The 27,179-nt window shown below is 35.3% G+C and overlaps 1 protein-coding gene and 4 long non-coding RNA genes across 8 annotated transcripts in view; 3 read left to right on the top strand and 2 right to left on the bottom strand.

Moving 5' to 3' along the window:
* Window positions 1-1,951, top strand: LOC133666294 (uncharacterized). The gene is made up of 2 exons (XR_009830267.1): window positions 1-371; window positions 618-1,951. It is a non-coding gene; the product is annotated as an uncharacterized LOC133666294 (long non-coding RNA).
* LOC107994142 (ELKS/Rab6-interacting/CAST family member 1-like) overlaps window positions 1-27,179 on the top strand; it is a 234,992-nt gene that overhangs the window by 187,568 nt on the left and 20,245 nt on the right. For both annotated transcript variants that reach the window (XM_062076529.1, XM_062076530.1), the window contains exon 5: window positions 4,621-4,684. In XM_062076529.1, the coding sequence (XP_061932513.1) occupies window positions 4,621-4,684 (64 nt within the window). The remainder of the gene's footprint in view (window positions 1-4,620; window positions 4,685-27,179) is intronic.
* Window positions 7,120-9,310, bottom strand: LOC133666291 (uncharacterized). Its single transcript, XR_009830260.1, has 2 exons — window positions 7,721-9,310; window positions 7,120-7,645 (listed from the first exon to the last, which is right to left on the bottom strand). It is a non-coding gene; the product is annotated as an uncharacterized LOC133666291 (long non-coding RNA).
* Window positions 13,614-15,247, top strand: LOC133666370 (uncharacterized). Its single transcript, XR_009830462.1, has 2 exons — window positions 13,614-14,049; window positions 14,386-15,247. It is a non-coding gene; the product is annotated as an uncharacterized LOC133666370 (long non-coding RNA).
* LOC107994151 (uncharacterized) lies at window positions 17,548-22,863 on the bottom strand. Of its 3 annotated transcripts, none has more exons than XR_009830433.1 (6): window positions 22,057-22,863; window positions 21,409-21,928; window positions 20,864-21,120; window positions 19,375-20,452; window positions 18,929-19,046; window positions 17,548-18,672 (listed from the first exon to the last, which is right to left on the bottom strand). It is a non-coding gene; the product is annotated as an uncharacterized LOC107994151 (long non-coding RNA). The 3 variants fall into 3 exon arrangements; XR_009830435.1 differs by having other exon boundaries at window positions 18,929-19,612; window positions 20,271-20,452; XR_009830434.1 differs by having other exon boundaries at window positions 19,375-19,612; window positions 20,271-20,452; window positions 20,864-21,928; window positions 22,057-22,862.

Raw genomic sequence — 27,179 nt, 5'->3', positions numbered from 1 at the left:
CAGCGCGGGAACGAGGAATAAACGATTCGTTTCTAACTATCAATCTACGCGTGCGCGGTTTCACCGGTTCAGTCGCATGATCATTACCAATCTGGTGACGACATTATGAAGCAAAACTGAATCAGCGAACGAGAGTAATAATTTCTTTCACACACTGTATGTTTCTGATTGCAAGAAAAACAGAGTTGGATTCTTGCTTTCATATCAAAAACAATATTCATTTGATTAAAAGTTCATAAAAGAAGAGGTTGAAGAAGAAGAGATTGAAGAAGAAGAGGTTAGTTTATGTTATTGAGAAGATTCGTACATGCTTGAAAGGAATAATTATTGGATTCCTGAAATATTTAATTATTTAAAATAAAAAAATGAAGGTACTTTTCTAATTATATTTTCTATTTACATTTTCGATGCTTTTAATTGATACAGTAAAGTCTTAAAAATTGGAAATTTTTCAATTAATTTTATTGACAAATCATATGCTTGAATTGATCAACAATTAGATCTTATTTGTTGCAAATAATTCGTAGTATAGTTATCCGAGTGTATAAGTGTTTCGACCAAACGTACAGGCTAGATTCGTGTTATCAAAGCGTACTAACCATTTACTGTTGTCAAAGCCGATTGCAGTGCCGATACTTACGACCGTATAAGAGGACCGGTGCCATTCCGAGATAATCCTCTTACTGGTGGTCCACGAGCGAAACACGGAAACAGTTCTCAACGGTATTATTTCACGAGAAAAAAGTTCACAGATTGGTCATAATACTTGGAAAGAATTTTAAACAGGCTGACACGTCTCGTTATGAAGCTCTGTAAAAGAAATTATTAAGCAGAAAACGTAGAACGTAGATCTAAAATAAAATAAACCTGTATTGTATGTTCTGCACATTTTTATCATAAATTTTGTGAAAAACTTTCTGGTGATAATGATATTTTTCGAACGTGTCAAATATTTTTTTGAAAATTAATTTTTATCATCTTTAATCGATAAGAAAGATATACTATGAATTATAGAAGGACAAAGTAACGAATCCATTAACACAACCCTCTTGTTCCTTCATCCTCACCGACATCTTTATCGATCACGGATAAACCGCAATGGACGAACAATAAACGCTCTTACAAATGAATCTCGACCACGCACTCAACGATAAACGTACTCCACCCCCACGCAGTTACAAGATTTATATTCCATTAGAACCTTTTCTCCTTTTCCTCTGTTCTTCGCCGTATAATATATACACATCGACCTTTGGAACTTTATTTATCCACTCGCCGTGCCAGACGATACCTCATTACCGCTTAATTACCGGAGTGAGTGTCTTGCGACCGACAACGGATAGATGCTGTGGCTACTATATTCTGTCGAAGTTAAATATAATTACGCGAAATCTATACCAGCTTGTTGATAAATATTCGTCTATATTTTTATAGTTTGATTTGTTGAGAAATTTAAAAATAAAAAATATTAAATCTAATAGAGAAGAAGATATAAAAGTTAAATTTTTGGTGTGAACATGCATTAGAGTTAATTATAATATTAGATTTAGATCGAAGAACACACTAAATTTTAAATTTCAAATTTTAATAAGAGCTTCAATAATATTGTATGATGAGAAATTTTCCTATCAGTAAAAAATTTTCATTATAGGTACATCTACGTTTTGTGCTGAATTCCGATTAATGAGATTCTACTCATTACCCTAATTCTTCTATATTATAGATCATTTTCTGCTTCATTTTTCACGTTATTTTCTTAAGTGCAAAAAATTATAAAATTCTATCATATTTCTATTAAAAAATTTTCGCTTAATCAAAATACTTCATATGAAATATAAATAATGAATCGTATTCAATTATACATTAATAACAAGACTACGAAAATATTAATATTAAACGATTAACTCGTAGCATACACAATGTGCATACAAACATCAATGACTTGTGATTTCCAATAAATTGATAGTTATCATCATAAACAGAACCATAAATATTAAGACTTCCTTTCTGCATGCGCGCCATCAACGGATATTTGTATAATTAATCGAATCATAGTTCACAATCGTCGCTTATTAATCTTTTCAGTAGTTAACTAGTTTTATCTAAGTATGGAAGACTTATACAATGTCTAATCTATCAGATCTTACGCGCGTGAACGTCTGCTACGCCCAACGGTTCACGTTTAGAAAGGCTATAACAAAAAATATTCATCGGTTCTGCGTCGACGGCTCGAATAATTAAACGATCCTAACCGACGCGACGTTTAACGGTCAACAGAACGCGGAACCGTAAATGTAGGCGTGTACGTTAATAGAATGTTTGGATTATGTGAATAGAGTTTTAAGATTATATGATTGCTTGCTATTGAATATTCTTTTATTTATACGTTGAACAGAAAAATAGAAATGACACATAGTATACACGAGTATAATCTTTCTTTAACACTATCCTTTTTGGTTAGAAATGGAAAAGATATATAGATAACAATGATAATGAATTTTGAAATATTTTTTAATTTATGAATAAGTTTTAGATAAATATATTTTGTTTATATTATTGAACTGAATTTATTCTAGGATTTTTAAATACATGAAATCAATGAACGTTTTTTAATATAGTTTAAGGCAACAAAAGAGTGGACAATCGGTATTCTAGCATGGTACATCGCGAACGTTGTCGCCGTTATCTTAGCGAGGCTCGATCGTTTTTCACTGCTTAAGTATACGCTCATTGGCGTAAAGAGTATTGCCTATGCAATCTGGGATGTTAATCGGGCAACATTGGCTTGTATTACGGTACAAAGTAATGTTGTAATATACTATGAACCGGTGGTGGATTAGTTTGGACGAAAGTTCAACCGCGATCGAGATTGTCTAGATATTATATTATATATTATCAATTAATATTTTAAATTATTAAATTTATATGTCATATAATCATACAAATGTTTATTCGAAGATTTATTGAATAACTGAATTTTCTTCTTTAATTTTAAATTAATTTTAAATATTTATCAATTTCTAAAAATAGTAGCTTGTCAATATTAATAATAAAATTTATATTTTTTCCAAATATTTTCATCATCCTCAATTCATGAATATTTTATCTTAGATAAAATTTCCAGAAGACTTCATATTCAAGGATTCGCGAATAGCGGCTTGTAATAAATAATTACCGAAGCAAGACAACTGAGCATTTTTTTTCACGCGATTTTAACAACGCCCACAGTGTCGGGGAGGGAATGGTTAATCATAGTGCGCCGCAGGTAATGATTCACGGTAAATTCTTTGACCTAGCTTATTACTTTAATTAGGAACGCTGGAATGGCTGAGGAGTAGGGCGTAACGCGTGACAAGCAAAGAATGAAAAATTTTAATCACGTTTGTTATTAACGTTAATAAATTGATCCGCGGCATGGTAGCAACGCGATCTCTCGGCCGCGTCGTTTTACGCGTCTTTTGTTACCGACGTGCTGTGACCGGGATAAGAAACGGTATTCTTCTTTATTCTTTAATTATGATGTCGTTAATTTGGAGAACATTTTGAATCTTAAAATTTTATTGATAATGGTAATTGATAATTGCTAAGTTGGAATGAAAAATTAAATTAATAGGATGCATAAATGATAGAGATAACTTACATTTCCCTTATATCAATTGATGATGAAAGATACAAGTATCTATATGATAAATGTCCTCGTAATATGAACTCATTGTGTATAATTAAAAAAAAAACATATATTCATTCATCACTTAACATTGAAAAACTTGACAGAGATTATTTTCTTTTATTAAAGTTTTATCTAAGAAGAAATAAATAATTACACTTAATATATCAAATATATCATGCATCTTTTGAAATTTTAATTCTTAAAGGATATTTTATTTAACATCTGCATGCAACATAATTTTATTGAACTAGATAGAATTTTATAATAAACTCACCAAAGAAATAACCTCAAAAACTCTCGTCATTTACATAACCGCAATTCCCTTCGAGCTATTGACCATTCGCCATAAACGATAGAGTCGCCACCATTGACGTGTTTCAACAAACGTGTGAACATAGGGTGCTGGTTAGTGACGTAGCTCGCGCTTCTAGCAATCCCAGCATACCGTGCTCTCTCCTCTCGGCCGTCCCATGAATATTCATCGCTTTTCCGACCGTCGCTTGATGCGCGAGCGTGCGTTGCTCCCAATTTGTCACACACCGTGGCATTATCCCATTTCGCTAATAAAGTAATATTACGGGGAAACAGGCACGGGCTGATTTACTTTTTTACTCTGTTGCCATGGTCGCACAATTACGCAACTTGGTAATTGCATGGCGCCCTATCTGTCAGCTATCCATATCATCGCGTAACGAGACGCAACTTTATTACCAAGTTCCCTGCATCCGCCTTCATCCAACTTAGGCGACGTGAAAAAAAAACAACGACTGTTCTGTTCGTGAATGATGTCTAAAATGATAGAGAAGAGAAGCGATAAACGAGAGACAGGGAGATTGTGCGTAGTGGAATATGTTCTTTATATATAGAATGCATATGCAACCTCGAATCATTTGATATGATGCATTGGACGAAGGAAAATAGTCTATTCGCGCGTTTTCTGTGTGTTGCAGGACGAGCGAGAATACTTCGACGGATCGACGACAGGGGGAGGGCGAAATAGTCGACATTAGCAAGGTAAGTCTTGATCGATGTTATCGTGGATCGTGAAACTTGATTTTTCTTTGAGCAATCTTGTATAATTATATATATATTTAATGTGTGTTTTTTTGAGTTTTTTTTCTTTGTTCTCAAGAAACTTGTTGAATTAAATTGTTTCGATAACATGTAATCACCAATAATATGATACGTGATGCTAATTAGATTTTTTAATGATCATAACCTTTCGTTTGCTAGTAAGATTTTTATCATGACATTCTACACGTATGTATTGGAGAATTTGAATGTCACGTTCGAGATATTTATAAGAGGGATTCTAAAATGTTTATAGAATATAATATATAAATGCTCAACAATCAAAATAATACAATAATAATAAAAAAGTAAAATCTTTTAAAAATCTTAAAAAAGAAATGACATATTTTTTCACATATCCATAGGATCGCAGATTATGCGAGTCCTGTTGATAATTAGAGTTCTTCTCGGTGGCGGCGCGGCATTCGACCGCTATCACAGATTGGTGTCGAATGATGCCGATAGCCCGCGAGAGGCCGCGTCGTGTCCCCGAACCGGTATGCCGAATTGAAAAAAATCTCAACAACATCGAGTGCGTGTCGCACGATTCCGAGGACACCGATTTCACGGCAGATACATTAATGCCGGGACCCCAGCTCGTGCACGTTAGAAGCCATCGAATAAATTTCCATCGGGACACGCCTCTGGATGCTCGATAATTCACTGCACTTTCTAACTAAGGGAGGGCGGGGGAATCACGGGAAAATCGTCTGCTCTATGCGATACGTTCCCATTACATGATTACGTTTACGATGTTCTTGCACGATTTACGTTGGTTAATGGCAAAGGACAAGTATAGAAAGGACGTTAATTATACAGGTTAAGATAGATTGGTTAATTTAGTGGAAATTATTACTAATATTTCTTAGAATTCGTTTTAAGGAAGAAATAAATGGTATAGAGATTGCATTGCATTGGTTATTTTTTTTTTTTTTTTTTGGAGATTTCATCGAGTACTTTTAGCTGAAATATTTAATCCAATTATTTTTCGTTTCAAATGATCGATTTAATTCGAAATTATATAAGATTTAGAAGAGAAATTACTTAAAAATTCGTTAAATTCGAATCATTTAACTTTAATATATTAATATAATTTAAATAATTAATTTCTTCATTATTTAAAACTAATGCAATTTCCGAACGATTCGTTCTTCAAAATCAGATCTCAATGTTTCGAAGAGAAAAATCGTGGGTTTAAAAGCGGTTCGACGAAAGGTGAAATAGTCCCCATTGCGATCGATCGGCCCGATTACGTAATCGGAGTTTCGAGGTCGGGCCGCAAAGTTCCTCGGTTAAAAGATGCTCCTTTGCCCCGAAGCGCACTTAATCTTATCGCCGGCTAGGCTTTTGTCGGCCGGTTGATGCTTTCTCGAAGCTTTCTTATCGAGCCGCAAGAGGCGCACGATTTTCGCCTCGCTTCCGCTTCACTGCCTTCAACTCGTATCAGGCCGTTTCCACTTTTGTCGTAGACCGACCAACCGGTAGAAGACCGAACCGCATCACCGCTTTTAACACAGACGATGTACACGATATCCGCGACAATATTCCTGTCGTTTATCAGTGTACTCTATTAGCGAAGCGGTCGAATGTACTTTACGTTTCGCGATATTTTGCTGGTTACAAGATACGTGTTAGGTGGCGTTGTGTTGAATGGTAAAAGTGTGCTGGGAAATGTATGTGGTGGGAATCGGTTGATAATGTTTGTAATGTGAGGTTAGGAAAAATTAATGGCGATGAATACGAAGAAATTTAATTTAATAATTAAGATAAGTAAAATTGTATAAAGTGATGTGATGAAATATATGTAAATTGTAATATTATATGGTGTGCAAATATATTAGTTGTTTAAGATCATTGAAATCTTCGTTAATTGCTACGTTTCCTTACTTGTATCCATTACACTATTTATATGGATGTTTGATTGATTACAACGAACTTGGTGAAAATGAATAACACATTGCTGGAAACAAGTTTCCTTAATGTCTATATCAACTAGAAATTCAAGTCTAGAATCGCAATTCCTTGTGGTAAACGACTTTTAATCAATATTTATGCCAAGAAACGAGGAAACGGAGAATATAGAAAGAAAGAGAAAGGATAAAAAGTTGTATTTCATTGGATGCCTTATATTTGCAAGAATTCAACTCTAATTTGCATTTTAACTGATCATTAAAAATATCATTTCTTCAATAATTTAATAATAAGTGGCCTATCACAGATCATGTGAAATCGATATTTAACATTTACTATTTATTTACAATTATATACAATTTATAAAAACCAATTTGATAATATTATGGCATTACCAATATATACTAATACAAAAATTTAACAAGATATATAATTCATAAGTTTATCAAGAAAAAAAGAAACATAAATAATAACTCAACATTTTTATTATCCTAAATTTTACAAGCCACAAAAATAATAATAATCTCTGTCAATAAAAAGAATAAACATCTATCATCAAAATCTCTAAAAAAAAAGAGGATCATGAGCAAAAAGATGAGTGTCCCAACGAGGCCAGTTAGTCGAGGATTCACGAATCCAGGAAACACGTTAACTGGAACGTCGCCGTTCCGGCGATGCATCGCGGTTCACTGGCATTGTTGCGGACGAACGAAACGGAATCTAATCTGATGCCGCGGCGGGTCCACCTAATGGGCAAGCCGTGTCGGGACACGCACCTCTGCTCTCCTTGCTCGTGTCCCCGACCGAGAAGGCTAAAGTCGTGTTTGCCCTGTCCGATGACGATATCACCCTGACGCAATCGCCATACGTAATGCACCTCTTTTTCTGTGTGACTGGGCAAAACAATGCAACGGCAGATCACGGAATCACGTGCAGGCTAACTTCTGTTTCCCCTGATGAAACTTGATGGACTTCGAAAATTTTGAGAACTTCCTGAAATAGTTTTGAAATAAATTTATATCTTCTTTGAATAGCTATTCGGTATATTTTTTAAATTGGTCATATTACTTTACTCAATCTTCTTATTAGATGGCAACGTTATTGTCTTATTAGGACACATAATATTACTCATTTAAATATCTGTAACTATCTCCACCAATTCTTGAAAATGGAACCTCAAAATGAGCTTCGAGCATGTCAAATCTTTATACCAACCATTAATTGTTTCAACACATGTCAATACATCATGAATATTATTATTTCACTCATATTTATTTTCTTTTTTTGTTGAATTTCCAGAAATTATTTAAGCTATATTTATATTTGTGACTATATTATGATTATAGGATGTTTCAACAATAAATATATTTTATATCAAAAAATACTTGATGCAAAACTTGAAGAATCAAATTCAATCATCTTTAATTTCAAATACTAACGAACACAAATTGAATCGGTCTTTTCTCGTTCCCTACGATCCAACTCGTAACGTTGTCACCGGCAATTCCCAGCAACGCTTTCCACTCGTAACGGAATTCTCTTGTTCCAGCTACAAGCAGCGCAGCGTACGACGCGCGCGCCATTTGTCCTGGCCATAGCCGGCGCGACGGAATCTACACTCGTTAAGCGAATAAATCCAATTGGAAAGCCGGCCTTTTTGCCGATAACGCGACGCGCAATGCGTCTTGGCGACACTGGACCAAGCCATGTCCTCGCCGACGCCGACATCCACTACGTACATGGCACCGATGCTGACGAGATGAAAAAAGGTGTCTCATACCATCTCGTAACACGTAACGATTCACGTCGATTGAAATTTCATGTGCTTGTAATCATATATGGAGGTTACCATCTATATCTTTTCTTTTTTCTTCCTCTGTTCAGTTTTCCCTCTTTTTTTCTTAATAAACGTAATAGATAGATAACAGATAACAAAAATCTTGAAAAATGGAATTTAGAAATTTTTAGAAATGGTAAAGATCTATTTATCAATATGATTTCATCGTTTATAAACTAATCGCATCAATAACAACAACTTTACGTCACTAACCTTACTTTCTACGAATCCTGAACTAAGAAATCATAGAATACCGCATCAACACCAAATTAGCGGTGACGACTTCGATTCATGCCAGACTGTATCGAGAAAGAAGGTATCGATAGCCCCTTTTAAAGATGGAAACCGAGCGTGGTAAGGGAAGCAGAATCAAGAGAAGAAGAAACGAAGTTGCACGCGAGGGTTCCCGGTGGCCGCTTGTCAGCGCTATCTTTGCTTCGACTGGCGCACGTTTCCAACCTCTTCTCCTCGTTTCTCGTTTGGGGTCCTTTCAGTAGTGAGAATAGCCCGCGCGCGTGCGCATCCGTGTCTTTCGTGTGATGTATATCGACTGGTTGGCGACAATCATCGCCGCGGACGCGCTCTCACGGAGCCAATTACAAGTATAGAGGCCGCCACAGTGCGGCAGATCATTGGGATTTATTTTCTTGCCTCCTCTCTCTCTCTTCCTCGGATTTCCGTTTCTCAGATCGGTGGCCCTCGATTCCGGGTATATATTCTGTTTCTCTTGGGTGTTGGTACAAGTTGCTGTCTCTTGTGTGAAAGGGAGGGAATTGTTCTTAAGTCTCTGGACAGTACACAGTTTCGTGGAGTAAAGCTGGGATCACAAAGCAAACGACTCGTAAAGTTCGAAATACTCTGTAACTTTGCAATAAAACCACGGTCTGATTAATTCAGAAACCTTAGAGTGGCAGTAACACGTCAGTCTCGTTCCCATTTACGGAAAAAACGTTTCTCTTCTCATCGCGTGACCCGGCTATTCTTTCTGCGATCCTCGTTGCGCATGCACGCATTGCGTACGCGCGCGAGCACGTGTTCTTTTTTCCTTTCCTCTTCCATGTGGTTCTAACGTTCATAGTTTCTTTAATTGGAGATAATTGAAACATGCTTCTAGTCGAATTTTTACGACATATCCAATTATTTTCTTCTTATAATTTTTATGATCACATGTTTTTGAAATATTATAACTTTCTTTTAAATTTTAAATATATATTAGTGAATGAAATACCAAAAAAGATATTTCAAATTTTTATTTCACATAATGTTGCAGTTATATTCAAGAAGAATTTAATTTACATTAAAGTTATAAAAAAATAAAAAACAATCTTTTGTTGAACATATAAAACATCTATATTTTTATTAAAAAAAAATTACAATGTAGACTAATAATAAGAAAAAGAAAAGAAAGTTTTGAAAACGTGATCTTCTTGGATGCAGTTTCACGATGGCTAAACAGAGAAATTTGTTGCGTTTCTCAAACCGATCTTCGTCTGGACAGTAGAAGCAAGCGTTCGCGAAGTAAATTGTCCGTGGAGCGATTAAATGAATAATTCATTTCTAAATTTCATCAGTTACACCAGGTTCGTCGTACTCTTTCAGAGAACGCGTACACCGCGGGAACAGGCGAAACAGATGGAAAGCATCGCGTTGCTTCGCGTCGTTTCGCCATCGTGTATCATTTAGCCTCACGGACACGCTAGAAGACGTGCGTTAACGTGCCACTGCACGCGACATCTATAATTTTGTGGTATTAAGAAAATTGCAATTATATTGTAGATAATAAGGATATTAACTGGAATAACTTATTAATTTTTTTATTAATAAGGATATTGCTCGCTATTCTGTATTTTTTAATTTAAAATTTAAAATATTTGTAAAAAATATATAAGTTCTTATGAAATCAGAACTCAATTTTTTATATTTTATAAAGAAAATTAAAAAGAAAGAATGAAATTTTATTATTTAATGTTAATTAGGATAATTAAAATGTAGAGGGCAATATTGTTTTTTAAGAAGAGAAATTTTCTAGTATAATATCGATAAATATTGTTTATTACATTGCATAGATTCTTTAGTATTTTTATTAATAAAAATATATTTTGATTTTTTATTATGAAATATATATTCTAATATCACCTTTTTTTAAACTTTAAAGGTTTATAATCACCTTTAAAAGAAATATAATATTCATTTAAAACGAATTAAATTATTACATTCGTCAAATCCATGTCAGATTCGCCGAAATTCGTGTCAGATTCTAAGATAGCAATTCTTTATGTGTTGAAATAATTTTTCGCGGGTGAATACGGGGAAATCATTAATTCGAGACTCGCGTGCAACTAAGGCGACATTAAGTTCGCCGAGTTCGTCCGTGTACCTCGATTTTCAGAGAAGATGCTTACTCTCACGAACTCTCATCCTTGATAACGTATCATATATAATCTTGATTAGAATTCAATGGATCTTTTTATTTATTTATTTATCTATTGGTTAAATATAACAGTGCAGAATTATCTTTAATTAATTTTGACTAACTTTTTTAAAACTCAAAACTGAAGTTGAGATAATTACCAATTTCTGAGAAACTTATCTTTTCAAATAATTATCATAATATGACAAAAGCTTTGCTAATATTTTTTTGAACATTATAATAAACAATATATATAACGCAATAAACAATATTATATTTATTTAAATATTGTTAGTAATTAACTATTTAGATTCTAGAACTATCAAAATAGCAGCTTAGAAGAAATTGTTAAAGGAAATAAAGACAGATGGCATTGGCATCGATCGGTAATACCGTTTGATAGTTTACAACTTCGCTACTTCGCCACTGGGAAGGTTTACACGTGAAGTCCCATGAAAAACGTGATCTTCTCAGCGTGTGCTATATCGATGCAACTCTCTCGAGGAGGACGAGCTAAGCGTGCAAAGGAAGAAAAGAGCCAGCTGATCCACGCAGAGAGTCAGATCGTATCGGGTTAGCTGTCTCTGCTCCGGTGTGCTTACTCTGCGCTTACCACTCCGTCTAGCTCCGAGGTATTTGATATTGACTTGCTCGAGCCTCGACTCTGAACTCCCGGGCCACTGTTGGGGAGGAGGAGGGTAAAAGGGGATAGGAGTCACCCCCTCCAGCCTTGGAGCGTTTAATTAAAAAGCTCTCTCTCTCTGTGGAGAAGGCTGGGTCCCGTAGACTTGTAGCTACGATACGTGGCGGGCCGATAGTCGACATCGCATATAGGTGATACCGGAAGCTCTGTTACCGAGCTAAGTACACACTGCCCGCCTCTCACAAAGGAAATGGAATCCTTTACTTTTCGGATGAAATTAACTCGAAACATTTTACGAACGAAACGGAATGCTCTGATTATTTTAAGCTCGTCCACGAGTATTCGAGAATGACTGTGTGTCTGAGATTGGCATCGATAAAGGAGTTGTAGTAGCAGGGGAATGATTAAAATGTAAACTAATCAAACTATTCAATTCAGACTTATTCAACGATAAAAATAATTGTTCCACATAAATGTATGAAAAATTGTTTGTCAAATCATATTTAAAAAAAACTTTATATGTCGATTCGTCGTTATGTTCGGCCGGTCGAAAACGTGATATGCGAAAGCTTGGCGAAACGAAGGGATGATAAAGAGGGGAATGGGGAGTTGTTTCGTTTGGCCTCATCGCGGGAAACGCAACGCTGGCAACGCTTTTCCAGCGATAACAATTATCCACGAGAGACTTCATTACCCATTCGCCGCGAGGCGGCTTCTATTCTTTATTTATGGACAAGCTCATTATTTCTGTGCAAGTAAGCATATGAAAAATTTTCTCTCTCCCCTGTACTGCCACCCCTTGGTTACTCGGTTTCTCCGCCTCTTTTGATTTCTCCTTCTGCGTTCCATCCTCGTTCGGACCTCCTACTCTCACAGATTCTCGCCGCAAACTCTCGTGCAACCGACGAGTCCACAGTTTTTATTAAATTAGCTGCCTCGAGCTGGATGAAAAGTCCTGTGGTTGTTGGTGGCGCGCGAGTCGTTTTACTTCTGCATCGATGCCATTTACGTGTGTTCATACATCGAATCGTGTTGATCACGTATCGAGGTTATGTTTGGAAAAAAATGTTGGATATGATTTATGCTTCGTCGACTTAGATTAGTTTTCGTAAAAGAAGGAAAACAATTTTTCCTAAAAATCCTAGAATTCTTAATTTTTCTAAACAATCGATAATCATTTTAATTCAGAATTTTAAGCAGTATATTCAAATTCTGATTAGCAACAAGTTAACCCTATCATGTAAATGTTTATTCTATCAATAATTACCAAATGTGTAATCTGTAATTCGTAATTTAATGGTTCATTGAATCTACGCTAACACGTTTATGCATCATTTATTATACGTGATCTATTTGTTTCCTTATTTATTCAGCAATTTATTTTTAGTTATAATAAACCTGGTCTATAATAATATACTATATATATATAATATTTTATACAATATATAGAAAAAACCAAAATCTATATTTTCATGAAGCTATTCATAAAGATGAAGGAATTCAGAAAAGTGGAAGAAACTTCGAAAAAATTAGAGAATCTAATTGCGACCTGGCACAAAGATTCTAAAAAGATCAAAAAGTTTAAAAAACTAAGATCCTTTAAGAAACCATTCACAATTTGGAACAGAGATTCTTGGAAAAGAAATTCTGAAAGTTTAAAGAAAATTTCCACTCGAAACTTAAAAAAAGATCAAGAAAACTAGAAAAAATTTCCAAAAAATTAAAAATCCCGAGGAAACTTCATTCGCAACGTGGAACGAAGATTCAACGATTCAAAGGTGACTGGAAGGTGATATCGTACCAAGAATAAACCACGATCCCATCCACACGTGAATTCCACACGATCCACGGTCGGTCGAGAGTTACGCGAGCGGTTCCTGTGCAGGGTGCACCGCGGTACTTCCGGTACAGAAGAGTGTGGGACGCGCGCGAGATCCGTGGAACGATCGCGGTCCGCCTTCGTCCACGATCGGAGGGGGGAGCACGGCGACGAATCGCGATAAACGGCGTGGCAGCACTTATAAATGACCGGTAAATATTCATGTCGAGGCTGCGTCCGCCGGTGTTATGCAGATGAGAGGTGGCGTGGCCGTATGCAACGCGCGTATTACGGCTGTCCTCGCTTCCACGGAAGCGGCGCGCTCATCTTTCCCGTATCTACGATCGGCCGTCACGACACGCGCGTCTCTGTCCCTGCCCTGGATATTTCCCGTGGTGAAATACACAGTACGGGTGTGTGTGTGTACGCGGTAGTTGGGTCCCGTGTCCGCTGTCTCGTCGTAGGAATAATTTACTGTGCCGGGAATAATTAAGCGATTAATTAAATCTGTTGGCGGGGTGGAGAGGGGTGGATTGGAAGGAAACGGTGATTGATGGGTGAGAGAGTCGAGGCTTCTGGGATTCTTGTCCCGGATTATTTTGCTGGATGACCGATCACTTGCCATTGCAATCGTGGAGATAATTCGAGGACAAGTCTTTCATTTTGATGAAAATCTTTTTCGATGTTGGTATGTATCAATTCTGAATCGTGTTCAAAATTTACTAATTAGTATGTATAATTGAACACTATATTACTTTAAAGATATACGATATCATTCATAAAAATTCAGAATAAATATATAAAAAAATAATTTCTTTTTTCAATCTAAGAATTCTAAATTATGTTGAAGAAATGGAAAAACTATTCTATTCAAATATCGTGCAAATCAAAAATATGTATGCGACCACGGTCCTCTAACCTCAAAATCGATCGTTCAACATAACGCGAATTTTCGAATAAAGTCGACTGGCGCGCAGGTGTATGTGAAAGCATCCAACAATGAAGGGATCGCTTAATTTTGCAGAAACTGGAATCTGGCTCCTCGCTGGCAAAGGGCGAGCTTCTCTTCGACCTCCGCTTCTCCTCTTTCTTTCACAAACTGTTCATAATCCGTCCAAACAAAGGTTGATTGCACCAAAAGGCAACAGAGAGCAATACTGAAAGGGAGACGACAGCTTTAAACAAGATTATCAAACGATTAAAAGAATTTCAACTCCGTGTTTTCTCTCCCTTTTTTTTTTCCTTTCCAATTCCTCTTCTTTCCTTCTCGTTCCCTCTCACATTAACGTATTTTTTTCGATTTTTATCCCTTTCTCTTTCTCGAGTGCATATTTCCTTCCTTTATCCCTCCAGATCTCATTCCTATACTTTTTTTTTTTTTTTTTGCCTTCTAAACTCTTCAGTGCCTCAGACTCTCTCCATCTAGCGGTTGTTTTTTTAACGTAACCTCTACCACGGTTCCTCGTTCCGCCTTCCTCTATCACTCTCCTCCTTTTTCTGTGTTATTTATCTCTCTCCCGGTCGGTTCGTTCCGCCGCGTTTCTGTCTCTGGCCCATCGTCGGTCACCTCCCGGGCAATTTCGTGCGAAGCACCAACGAACGAACGAACGAACGAACGAACGCGGCGTGGCGTGTGGGTGGACGAGAAAAGAGCACAGAGCGTGCAACGGCAGAGTAGGGATCGGAAGAGATTAGCCCCAGGAGGCTCCTTTGTGCAGCAATGAAAATGGCTTGTCTCAAAGAACCGCGACGGATACATTTTTAATTACCTCAAATATCACTCGGAGAGCTCGCCCAAGTTTCTTAATTAAATGTCATATTGCGCCCGCGGGCCACGTGATCCTCCTTTCGAAACACAGAGAAGACGGTGGGTATACGTATATCTAGTAGTGGAAGAGGAAGAAGAAGGAAAGGAGGAAGAAACTTCTCTGGCATCGAAGATCTTTTGAGCTCGTTGGTAAATATTAGCTGTATTAATAATGGACTCGATGAAGCGCGACCGAGAAACTCTGATCCGAATTGCTGTGCCAATTTGCATTGTTCTTCGGCGAAGAATAACAAGCTATGGTGGAGAACCTGATTCCTCGGATGACCGATGAACCTTTATTGTACTTCTCCTTTTCTTACTCCCTACTCGAGGGATGAGAGGATATTATTGATCAACGACTCGATTCTAGCGTTATATTTATCAGATAGAAATTGTATGATTGTATCAATGAAACCAGGATCGACGGTTCTCTGGTAATTGAACACGTACTTACTTTGTTATAATTTTAATTATTTGTTCTTCGTTACATAATTCAATACTTTTCAGTAATAGTCGGTGTAGTAGTCGATGCGATAGAATTGATCTAATTAAATTGACAATGCAATCTAAACTAAGAAATCATTAAGTATATGTTAGTAACAATTAATACTTTCAATTTTAACTTTGGTATAATTATAAATTCGATATTATCATCAAATTTATAGACTGCAAATTAAAAAATAAATAAATAGTAGAACGTTTACACATCTTAAATTTAAGTCCATAAATGCCCTAACAAATCTCTTCCATTACCATTAGAAAACAAAAGTACACATCCGAAAGCATCAGCATTCAAGAAGGCGCGAAAAATAAAAGAACCTAACCTAACCAAACGATTCTCCTTCGCATAATGTAAAATCATCTCGCAATAATCCTAAATAATTTGTCCATGCGAAACAGAAAACGTGGCCCCCAATAGAGGGAAGAGATTCTCAGGCCTTAGCTACTTATGCCAGTCGTGGAATTCCCCAGTAATAGAATTGCAATATGGCCAGTGAGCGGATATTGGAATATTCGCCAACGCACAATCACTGACTAGCCAAGCGACTGAATTTGAATATAACAACGGCTGCGCACTCATACACACTGGGGCATGCGCATAAACCACCACGGATACATATCTATACTGAGTGTTTGCCGCTCGAAACGCAGGGCGACACGCTCGCATTCGCTTCTTTTTTCTTGATACAAACTATAGCGTTTCAATACTGTTTCCATAATAATATCCATGCCATGGTTTTGTTCTTTTCAATCCAATTCGAAGTCGAGCTTGACCAATAGGAAAATTGCATACATTGAATAGTCATAAAGAAATCTGTTGAATAAGTTAGAATATTTCAACACAGTTACTAATTAAAAGCTTTGTTGAAATTTTTGATTCAAATATTACAATTTGTAAGAAATTCTTATTTATACATTCCGTGATTCTTATTATTCGTTTAAAGATGAGAATTTCATCTTGGATATTTTCATAATACTCTAATCTTTTCGATAGGGAAAAAGGGGAAAAAATAGAAACACTTTGATAAATAGAAAAAGAAAAATTCGAATCGAACATTTCAAAACTGATTCAGAGAAATGAATTTTACTAAAATCGACGTAGACAAAGTGACGTGAAGGAAAGGCAAAGAGTCAGCCCGCTGTGTTCAGGGCTCAAAAATCCTGCTGCAGGGCAGCAAGTGTGCTGGAGAGGGGATGAGGACGAAGGGCTGGCGCACGATTTCCCGCAAATCCGTGGAATAACGCATGGTAAATCCCGGCTTCAAACAAACCGGTGTTTGCAGGTCGCCGCGCAGTCTGCTGGTTGAAAATGCTAGAAATGGGCCGTGTGTAAGGCAACGGCTCTATGCGAACCGCTCGCCAACATCAAATATGAAAGCTCGCAATTATATAAAGCTAAGAGTGGCCTCTATCCACGCCGGAAATGCAAACCGCGTTTTGCACGCCTCTGTATTCTGCCTCTTCTGCTCACCCCTCGCCCTTCCGACTACTCTTGAAACGACATGCTTCAAATCGATTTCAAAATGCAAGATTTTGTTTTGATTTCCAGATGGAAGATTTTATATACATGTATTTGTATATATGATATATGATATATGATATATATATATATATATATATATATATACATATATATAGTAACTGAAAAAAATTTATATCTTTATGAATTATAAATTTGTTATAAGAAATTTTTTATAAATTTTGATAACTGAATTTCTATTTAAAATTAGTTATCTTTTGATAATAATAATCAAAGAGTTTTATAACTATATAAAATTTTATGAAATAAATCTATATTTTAAGTACAGAATTTAAAGTATATAATATTTTTGATGATGGTTTAATCTTTATACCTACAAACAAAGAAAAAATAAAATATATGATCCATATAAACAAGTTTATTGATGGACTGCACGAATGTGACGCATAGCAAGGAAAATCACGTAGCAAATGTAAAGCAACCAACAATCATGATATAAGAAACACACGTGGCTCGACGCACGATCATTCTTTGTCAACTCGATGTGTCGCAGTCACACCATGAACCCTATTTGATCGATGTGATTCAATGTTTAGACGTGCCAAGGGAACGTAGATAATGAAAACAATCTGTTACGAAAATGCATATACATTTGAACACTTTTAATCGGTATTATCGAATATTATAACAATATTTTAATATTTTATATCTTTGTAAAAAAATATATTTATATAAAAATTATATAAATGTAAAAAATTAATCATAATTCTTCGGCATTTTTGCTTTCAGATTCACACGAATTGTGATCGATACTTCCTGAACGTGCCACGCGTGTTTCGTTACGAATCATGAACAATCGTTACGCAAGATAAGTTTCACCGAGTTTTCTGCTCCGTATTCGTGACGGAAAATAACGAGGAAACTGTAATTACATTCGCCTGTTACGTTAGCCTTTGTCGCTATAGAAAAGATTCTCACGTGTTTCGCGATATTGCCGTTCATTTAATCATGATTCCAATCATCATTTCCTATGAATATATTATATAAAAGAAACCTTACTGATCAATAAAATTATCAATCCTTAAACATTGAAAATATATCTGATATTATTTGAAAGAATCTCAATTTTGTAATAAACAGAGATTTCTTCCTCCAAAAGGCGAACATCAAAAGATAGGTCAGCCACGACCGCAACAACCCTCGTGGCTTCTAGCTTGTCATTCGCAATTCCAAAATTCCATTCTGAACGAAAAGTTTCATCCTCTTCTGCGTTTTAAGGGGGAAACAAATTGGGCCGCGAGTAAAACCGCGCGACATACTTTAATCAAAGTGCTTCTCGCGACCCCTTGATTTTTCTTTGCTCTCCGCCACGAGAAATTCGACATATTTCAGTGTTAGTCATAAGAATGCTCCCTTCGAATAACTTCAGGTTTTCGTGGTCGCTTTGAGTCGTGATTTCATTCTGCTTGTATTTCGTTTTAAAGCATTGGAAAGCTTTGTTTCGGTAATCTCGAAAATATAATCTGTAAAATGAACAAAATAAGGTTATCATGTTATATGGATTTTCAAATGATTATAAATTATAGGAAATTATGATTAATTTCTAGATCAAAAAATTGAAGTTATTTACATTTTTCAATGATTTTTTAACTTAAAGGATTAAATGGAATTTATTATTTAATTGCAAATTTTAAAAATTAATCATACATATGCAAATCATATATATATATATATTATGATATGTATTTTTATTATGGAGTATTTATATATTGAACGAACCATAAAATTCCGTGATTCAGCATTCCCATGAAAAATGTTTAAAATCAGTATTTATCTAATATTTGGATCTCAAACGAATTGAATTGGATCATCTTGACCTCTTGGCATCTTTCTTGATCTGTTAAGATATTAATACAAGATTAAACTAAAAGTGTTTCAAAAGAGAAATAAACTTAAATTTTGCAATAAAAAATTAATATTAGTGAAACGATCAATATATCAAATGAACAAAAGGCTTATATTATTGATTTTATAATATAATAGTTGATAAAAATTATTATCAAATATAGATCTTTAAATTTCACTAAAAGGAAAATTATTGAAAATTGCGATAATTCTTTGAACAAAGAACCTGCAATTTGTAATTCATCTTTTGTATTTTCTATTATATATTTATATTTTTCAGAAAAAATTTATTCAAAAATTAAATTACACAAATTACTTACAATGTTGACAAGCCGCGTAAACAATGCAGAAACGAACAACTACGCTATTGTTTACCTAACGATTATTTACGTTATTGTATCTACGATTTTCGACGTTGCAGCCGCTTATCGCCGGGTCGTGTTCCGAGGAACCGACCGCATTGTTTGAAACATGCCGCTTGCCAGAATAATTTTCCACGTGTAATCCATTCCCTGCTCCCGGCTCGGAATACCTGATTCCTCGTTGCCAACGTTAAATCTGTGTACAAGAAGTTTCTCCTATTACAACACATTAATATTGAACATCGTTTACAGATTTTTAAGATCATTTCAATTTTTGTTTTTATTTTTGCTTCTTCCTTTAATAATTGTATCATATTTTTGGATAATTTTATATAACGCACCAAAAATAATCTATCGTACATTTTTGTTTCAAAATGATCTTTATCGAAAGATTGAAAAAACATGAATTGAAAGTACCAATATAAGTACCAAGTCCTAACACCATCCCTTAATTTTGAAGTTACCATTCCACCGCTCCCTTGAAAAACATTGTGTCGCAAAACAGCAAACTCCAATCCACCCCAATCCACGATCACAGAGAGAATCCAGCAAAGGCGAGGCAAAAGAAGGATCTACCCCTCCGTAACGCGACATTCCACCGTGTTGGCTTATAAATTATTTAATCAAGCCCGAAGTAAGCGGAAAGAAAGTTACTCGTGCCGTTAATTCGAGCGAGATACAACTAAAAGGGAAGAAGCCGTGGATGGAGCCAACAAAGAGGGAGAGAAAAAGGGTGGGAAGCTTCCTTGAGTGGAAGGAAGAAGAAACGAAGGAGGGAGAGGTGGATCCAGGATAGGTCAGGGTGGCTCCAGGCAGTAATAAGAACGACGGCATAGTTTTAACTTCTCTTTTACACCGGCATTTTCCTCGGCGCTCAAGCTTTGTGCGAATGAAAGCACAAATTGCTTAGGTTCAGTCTTCTGGGAGACATTGAGACACTCTCCTAGCTTCACGGAATCGACCGTGTTCCTCCAGACTCTATATCGTATCATCTGCTTCTTCGTTGTTGCTTTTTTTCCTCCTCATTCCTGTTTTCCTGAAAGGAAAGTACGGCGTTAAAAGCTTCCGCCGCACGAGTTTCGCTTTATACACTTTGTGAATTCTTATGGTCAGTTGGAAAATTGATTTTGTTTCTTTCTTCTAGTGATGGAACGTTAGTTAGTTGTTGATATTGATTTTAATTCAAATATATTATGCTTAGATGAGTGAAAAATAGTAATCAACTGAAAAAAAGATAAATTCATTTATGAAAAAATATTCAATTTGTAAAGAATTCAATTTAATGGAAAAACATTTTGTGTGATAGTTAGTTTAAAAATAAGATAAACGATAGCGAAAGAATAAAAATGGTGCAAACGGAAAGGCTAGAGAAATGTCACAGGAGATGATGGAAAAGGGCTTGGACTTGAGTAAAAGAGTAATGGATTGCAGCAGCGTGTATACGTACGGTATAGCTCCGGGAGATGCACTATCGAATGTTTTATTCATAAGCGTAGAACAAAGCCTGCTTGTTTATCCTGAGGACATCTCTCAGTGTGCAATACTACAACGCTTCCCAAAGACCACAAGTTGCATTTACGCGTCTTCAGTATAGTTGCATTGAAAATCATGACTACCATTCGATACTGAGTATGGTTGACAATAATCTTGATATTGAGATAGACTTACTACATGTGGATATTTGTACAGCATAGTAGAATAATGCTAGAAAAATAATTTAATAAATATTTAAATTGTTGTTTCTTTAAAAATTGTTTTTTCATACGAACATAGAACGAATAGAACGAATAGAATATAATTATTACAAAAAATATTTTATATAAAAAACATTATATTTAAAAAGTCTAAAAAAAAACATATTAAATTCTATGTATAAAATATAAAATTCTCTAACTATAAATTACAAATCACATCTAATTCGAATAATTTCATTCAAACATTAAAATCTTCCAAAAGTGAATAAGTATCAAACATTCATGTCTAGTCAATTACCAAGAACAGAGCAAAGTCGCTTCAACGATAACCAAACGAGCTAAGTGATGACTCGAAAAAAAAATTTTAAAAGAAACGTATGATCGCAACGTCAACGAGCGCTCGTGGGCACTCGGCGAATTGCCCTAATAAAAATGCTACACTGCCTACGCTTTTTTTCGCGTGGGAGTTAGCCAACTGTCGGCCGAAAAAAGAAGGCCTCTAGTAGCCGACGATCACAACGCTTGATAACCGTGAACGCAGTAGCTCGGTTACAGTAGTATCATTGTCATTTGTATCTCCACGGGTGCACCCTGCCACCGACGACAATCAAAGGACCCACGGTCTTTCTCTTTTTCTTGGCTTAGTTTGCTTTCGTTTGGTCGCATAGCTGTAGCGCGATATCTCTCTTTGTGGGACGGAGATAAGTTTTAAACCGACTTCTGAGAATCATACTGTTTTCTGCATCTAATTTTTTGCATGGTATAGTGGTATGGTCTACTAGTCGAAGAGGTTAAGTTTGAGAGGTTAAGATTGAGGCCTATTTGAATAAAAATTAAATATTAGTCGAAATGTAATTTTTATACTTTCTGTTCATTAAATATAAAACTCATTTTATTTTCTCATTAACTCATTCAAAATTTTATTATAAAAGATAAATTTACTTACTTGAATCGTTTCAAACATTCCTTTCCAAACTATGAAACTGCTTGCCTTAACCTAACTTATCTCAATTCATAATGATTTGATTATAATAGGTTTCCAATTGCTAATAAATTTAGTATAAAGGATAATTCTCTATAAAGGAATGATAGAAAAAGAATATAGTTGTTCGTGAGTAAACTTCATTCTCCCTTTTGACCTCGTTAATTGTCATATCGCATCTCGAACTTGAAGCTCGAACTCTCTGCGGTGAGAGGAGCGATACTGGTGTGTGGGTGGATCGCGATGATTTACGAGAAGCGCTGTTCCGAGGCTCGGACTGGACTCCAGAGACGCTTTGCTGATAGCGTCAGAGCCACATAAGTCATCGAGACTATACGTACGAGTTTCTCTCCTTGTCTCAACTTCCCTCTCCACCTGTATTCTTTTCTCTTTTCCTCTTTTTTCCCTCGACGCGTATCTTCTTTCTTCTTCCCCTTCAGACAGTCTCTTTCTTCTCTTCATACTTTTTCTGATTTCTAGGTTAGATTTTCTTTGTCCGGAAAAGTGGACCACGTGAACGGTCTCTGTTCCTAATCTTCTTTGGCCGTCCATTATCGGAACCCCAATTATAACGTGGACGATACGAACGAAGAATTATAATTGCTTTCTATGTCGCACATTGGAAGTGGACCCTTGCGTGTCTCGACGATGAATCGCGCACATTGGAGGGTTCTAGGATAATTGACAAATATTAATGTTCTATTCGATAGTTACGATAAAGGGAACGAGATAGATAGAAAAATTCAAGAAATGATGTTAAATATAGATTAATTTATTTTGATAAAGATATTAGAATATACATAATTATGAATTAATAATTGTTAGTAATTTATTTTTTGCAGTATTTGTATTTTGTATAATGTATAATATTTAAAAAATTCAATTAAACAATTAAAATTTATATGAATCATCTATGATTCAATAATATTATAAAAAATATTCATTAAAAAAAATATCAAAATATTATAATTTATTTTAATAAATTTCATTCTATCTCAATCTAGTAACTTTTTTGTAAACGATTTTGTCATATCGGTTGTGTTACACTATGCTTATGATCACATAGATGTTCATTTCAAAAACCACGAAATTTTAAGGTGAACTTGCGAAATAAGACTCGGGACTGATAGGCGTGAAAGTATTCTCGACCTCTTCCTTACATCTCACGACACCTCGAATTACCTATCTCCTCGACGTGTCAGCCAACGTTTTGCGTTTTACTACGGCAAAATTAGTTCCTGGATTTACGCTCGCGACGCGAAGGAATTTTCTGCCTTTATGCTACTCGAGTATGATCGGCTCGTAATTAACGCGAAGATTGAGTTTTTGGTTCGAGTTGCAGTTAAGGTAGAAGCGTGAAATACGTATAGTGAAATATAATGGAGAGTGTGTGTATTTTATGAAAAGAGGTTAGAAATTAAAAAGAAGATATTAATTATATAAATGTGTGTATATGAAATGATTAAATTTCAAGATAATCAAGATTACTTGAATAATAGAAAATACGAAATATTTCAAAAATATAATATTTAAAGTATTTTATATAATTACGTATTTCTTAATAGCCATTTTCAAAATAAAGAAGATCTGATTCTTAGAGTTTTAAAAAGCATATCATACTAAGTATGTGACAAGAGGAGGTTAGATTATGAATTGTGATAATAAATAATGGATCAAAGGACAAATCGTGATGAGAAGTCAAGTGCATTCTAAGATTAAATAAAGCATGGTCGTCTTTTGCGGTATGTCCCAATTAAGACTGATTTTCTCCGTTTCCTTTCCGGTATTAGTGTCACGGTGAACGCGCAATCTCAGAATCTACGGGTATTGTGTGCCGACCGTTCGTCCACTTTACAATCCACGCCATGAATATTACATGGCTTCTTACCCAGCGGAAAGATAATTGTCAAGAGTTCTAAATACGGCCAGTTGTAGCCGGGTGGACAGAAAATGCATAATACATAACGCGACGAGAAAACGAAAATTTACGACGCGCATGGCCACCGTTCTGCCGCGCTAATCTACTGGGTGACTCGCAGCCGACTGAATTAATTCGTTTGCAATGCCGGTGAAAACTATGATTACGCGTTCTGTTCCATGATTCGATTCGTTGCATCCCACTGCTGTTGCTGTGTAATTTTTAACGATTAATACGAATTCCTGCGCGACTTGCCGTATCGTAATAGAGTCAGCTTATTTCATCTTTCTGTGCAGTTAGAGTTTCCTCTGTAGATCTGATTTGATCGTGTCAAGAATTCAACAAGACCATCATATCACATGCAAGTAAGTGAAATTAAGATTATGAAACAATTGGCAATTGGAGAAAAATTTAAGATTAAATGGTTTTAAATAAATTACCTTATCACAAACCATTTTTCGAAAATGGAAACTTTTGAATCAATAGATTTGTGAACAATTGAAGTAAACAGACAATGTTACATAAATCTTAATATTCAGAAATGTAAGAGTGTATTAGAATAGGATTCGCATAAACGATACGATCTTCGCGGTTGGTCAGATACGACTTACTACGATGCTTTTTGCATCCGTTGCGTAGATTTCCCGTTGTTGAACTGTATGACAAGTATAAACCGATGATTTATAAAGGGTTTATGTCTGCCATTTGCACATGCAGCACAAGACGTGTCTTCCACTTTCTAACTATCAACCATTTTCTTTTAACGAAGACTAGGCTAATTTCTTATTTCAAAACATCGAAGACGATTTAGCCTCACGGGCACGATCTATTTTCCGGGCATAAATCACACGATGAACGAAACCCTGCGTCATTTTTGAAGATAGTTATTATATCGACGAGACTGGATAACCTGTAATTAAGGACCTCTTATTTTCATTCGTTCGGTGCTATTCTTTGATGAGAATTCGAAATTCAATTCCAATTTGACTAGAATCAAATTTATCTTCATTCAAAAGATTTGCTTAAGCGTGTTAACATATTTTTAAATAAAGTAAATAAATATTTGAGATTACATATAATATTTAAAAGATAAATTTAAATTAGAATTATAAATATAATGATAATATATTATAATTTATAATTTAAAATTATAAAATGACAAAAATTCTATAGAAAATAGAATAATAATTTTACTTATTTAGTTCATATTCTATATCGCAAGATTGTCACTTTAATCAGATAATGCTCATAACCCTCCAGACTGAATTATAATTCTATGATAATTTAGAAATACACTGCAGGTGACTCTAGCGTGACCAAAAGTGTCCTCTTTAAATAAATATGGACTGAAGCGGAACAACCCTTGGCGAATCAGCAGGTGTAAGAATTTATACACCTGAAATGTATTCTAAATTAAAAATCATCTGATAATTTTCATGCAAAAACATAACCTACTTTTCATTGTAATATGTGTTTTTATACAATAGATTTACTAAAACTATTTCTTATATTATAATAATATAAATTTAATAATTAATGATTTAAAAATACACGAAATAAAAATAGTTAACAATAATTTTTTAATCATTTAAATTTTAATAAATTCTCAACTTTCTCATATATTAATACAAAAAAATATTATGAACAAAATTATAATTTTCAAAAATCGTTAACAACCACTTCACTTTCGATCTAACCTTTCCAATCTCATCGAAAATTCCATTCAAAACATTCGGTTAACGCGCTTTCATCTCGACTCCAAAGAAATCTGTTCGCGTACAGGAAGAGGCACGTAAATTTTGCCGGGATAAACTTTTCAATCCCGCAGACCTTCGTGCCACTGACGAATTGCGAGCGGCCATGCTGTGACAGATGGATCTTCGTCGGACGGTCGACGTGTCCGCCCCCTTTCGCAAGCGTTCCCGATCGACGAACCGCTAATTTTCTCGGACAACCGCAATAATAATAACCCGGTCAGGGAGGGGTCGCATTAAAATGCACCCAATAACAATCCTTAACCTGGACGAACCCTGTGATTACTTACGGATAAATCTTTGCCGTCAGTAGTCGACAGATATCTAGGATCTTCTCTAGAAGCTTTCGAAAGGGATCGGTGGGCCACCATCTTTCCTTCTATACATTTTTAACGAAGTCCCTTTTTCACGCAATTTTGCCAACAAATTTCACATCGATCAAACGCTGGCAAGGCTGACAATGAGATTAAAAAGTGGCTCTGTTCTGATTCTAGTTTGAAGAACTAATTTATATGGCCGTTTTTAATAGGTTATAATTAATTCTTGATATTTTATTGGATAAGATCTTCCGAGAATTCGATTTTTTCTTTTTGTGTTGCTGAAATAAATTTTTTCTTTATTTTCTTTTATAGGTAATATAAAGAAAAATGATTGAATATAATAATTAACATATAAAGTTCATTTTTACGAGAGTGTATCATTAATGAAAAAAAAAAAAAACTAAGCAAAAAATTTCCTTTTGCTCAAGATTACTCATACTCAATATAAAAGAGAGAATAAAAAAACAAAGGTAAGAAAATTTTTGCTTAACAACCCGTCATTAATCAATCATCTCTTAATGACAACGTACTCGGGACTTATTGTGAAAAATTTGAGAAGAAAACATGATATTGCTCGTAGAAAGGATACGGCATCCTAACCCGTATCGATAGAAAAATCGAATTAAGAACAAAAAAACGGCCATTATGTGTTCCACCAGCCCTGTTCTAAAGAGACTAAAGAAGAGAAAGAAGACAGAGGAGGAGAACAGGTTCGCTAACGGACACCTCGACTACCAATTTACCGGGTGCACGCAACTAGCCGGTCATATTTTATTTACGATATAATTGAGATATATTGAAAGCCGAGATACAGACGTCCAACTGTGTGTTCCTGCGAAAGAACGAACACAGACGAACCGTAATTTGAACGTTAAGAAGAAGAAGAAGAAGGTTAACGCGCATCTTATTAGTCTGGTGAAATAGGTGAGAACGATCTTTACTCGTATTAAACTTTTCCTTAAACTTGCTTTTCGTATTTAATTTTATAATTAAATGGAAAGTAATATAAATTAATCGCTAATTAATTATAATTAATATGCGTGTTATACATTGATGACTAAGTTTAATTGTATATCATTTAACGCTTAAAATGTT

The sequence above is a fragment of the Apis cerana genome, linkage group LG6, assembly GCF_029169275.1.
Source record: "Apis cerana isolate GH-2021 linkage group LG6, AcerK_1.0, whole genome shotgun sequence".
In the NCBI taxonomy this organism is placed as follows: Eukaryota; Metazoa; Arthropoda; class Insecta; order Hymenoptera; family Apidae; genus Apis; species Apis cerana.
The sequence above is the reverse complement of the archived record's forward strand: the minus strand, read 5'-3'. Positions and strand labels throughout refer to the sequence as shown.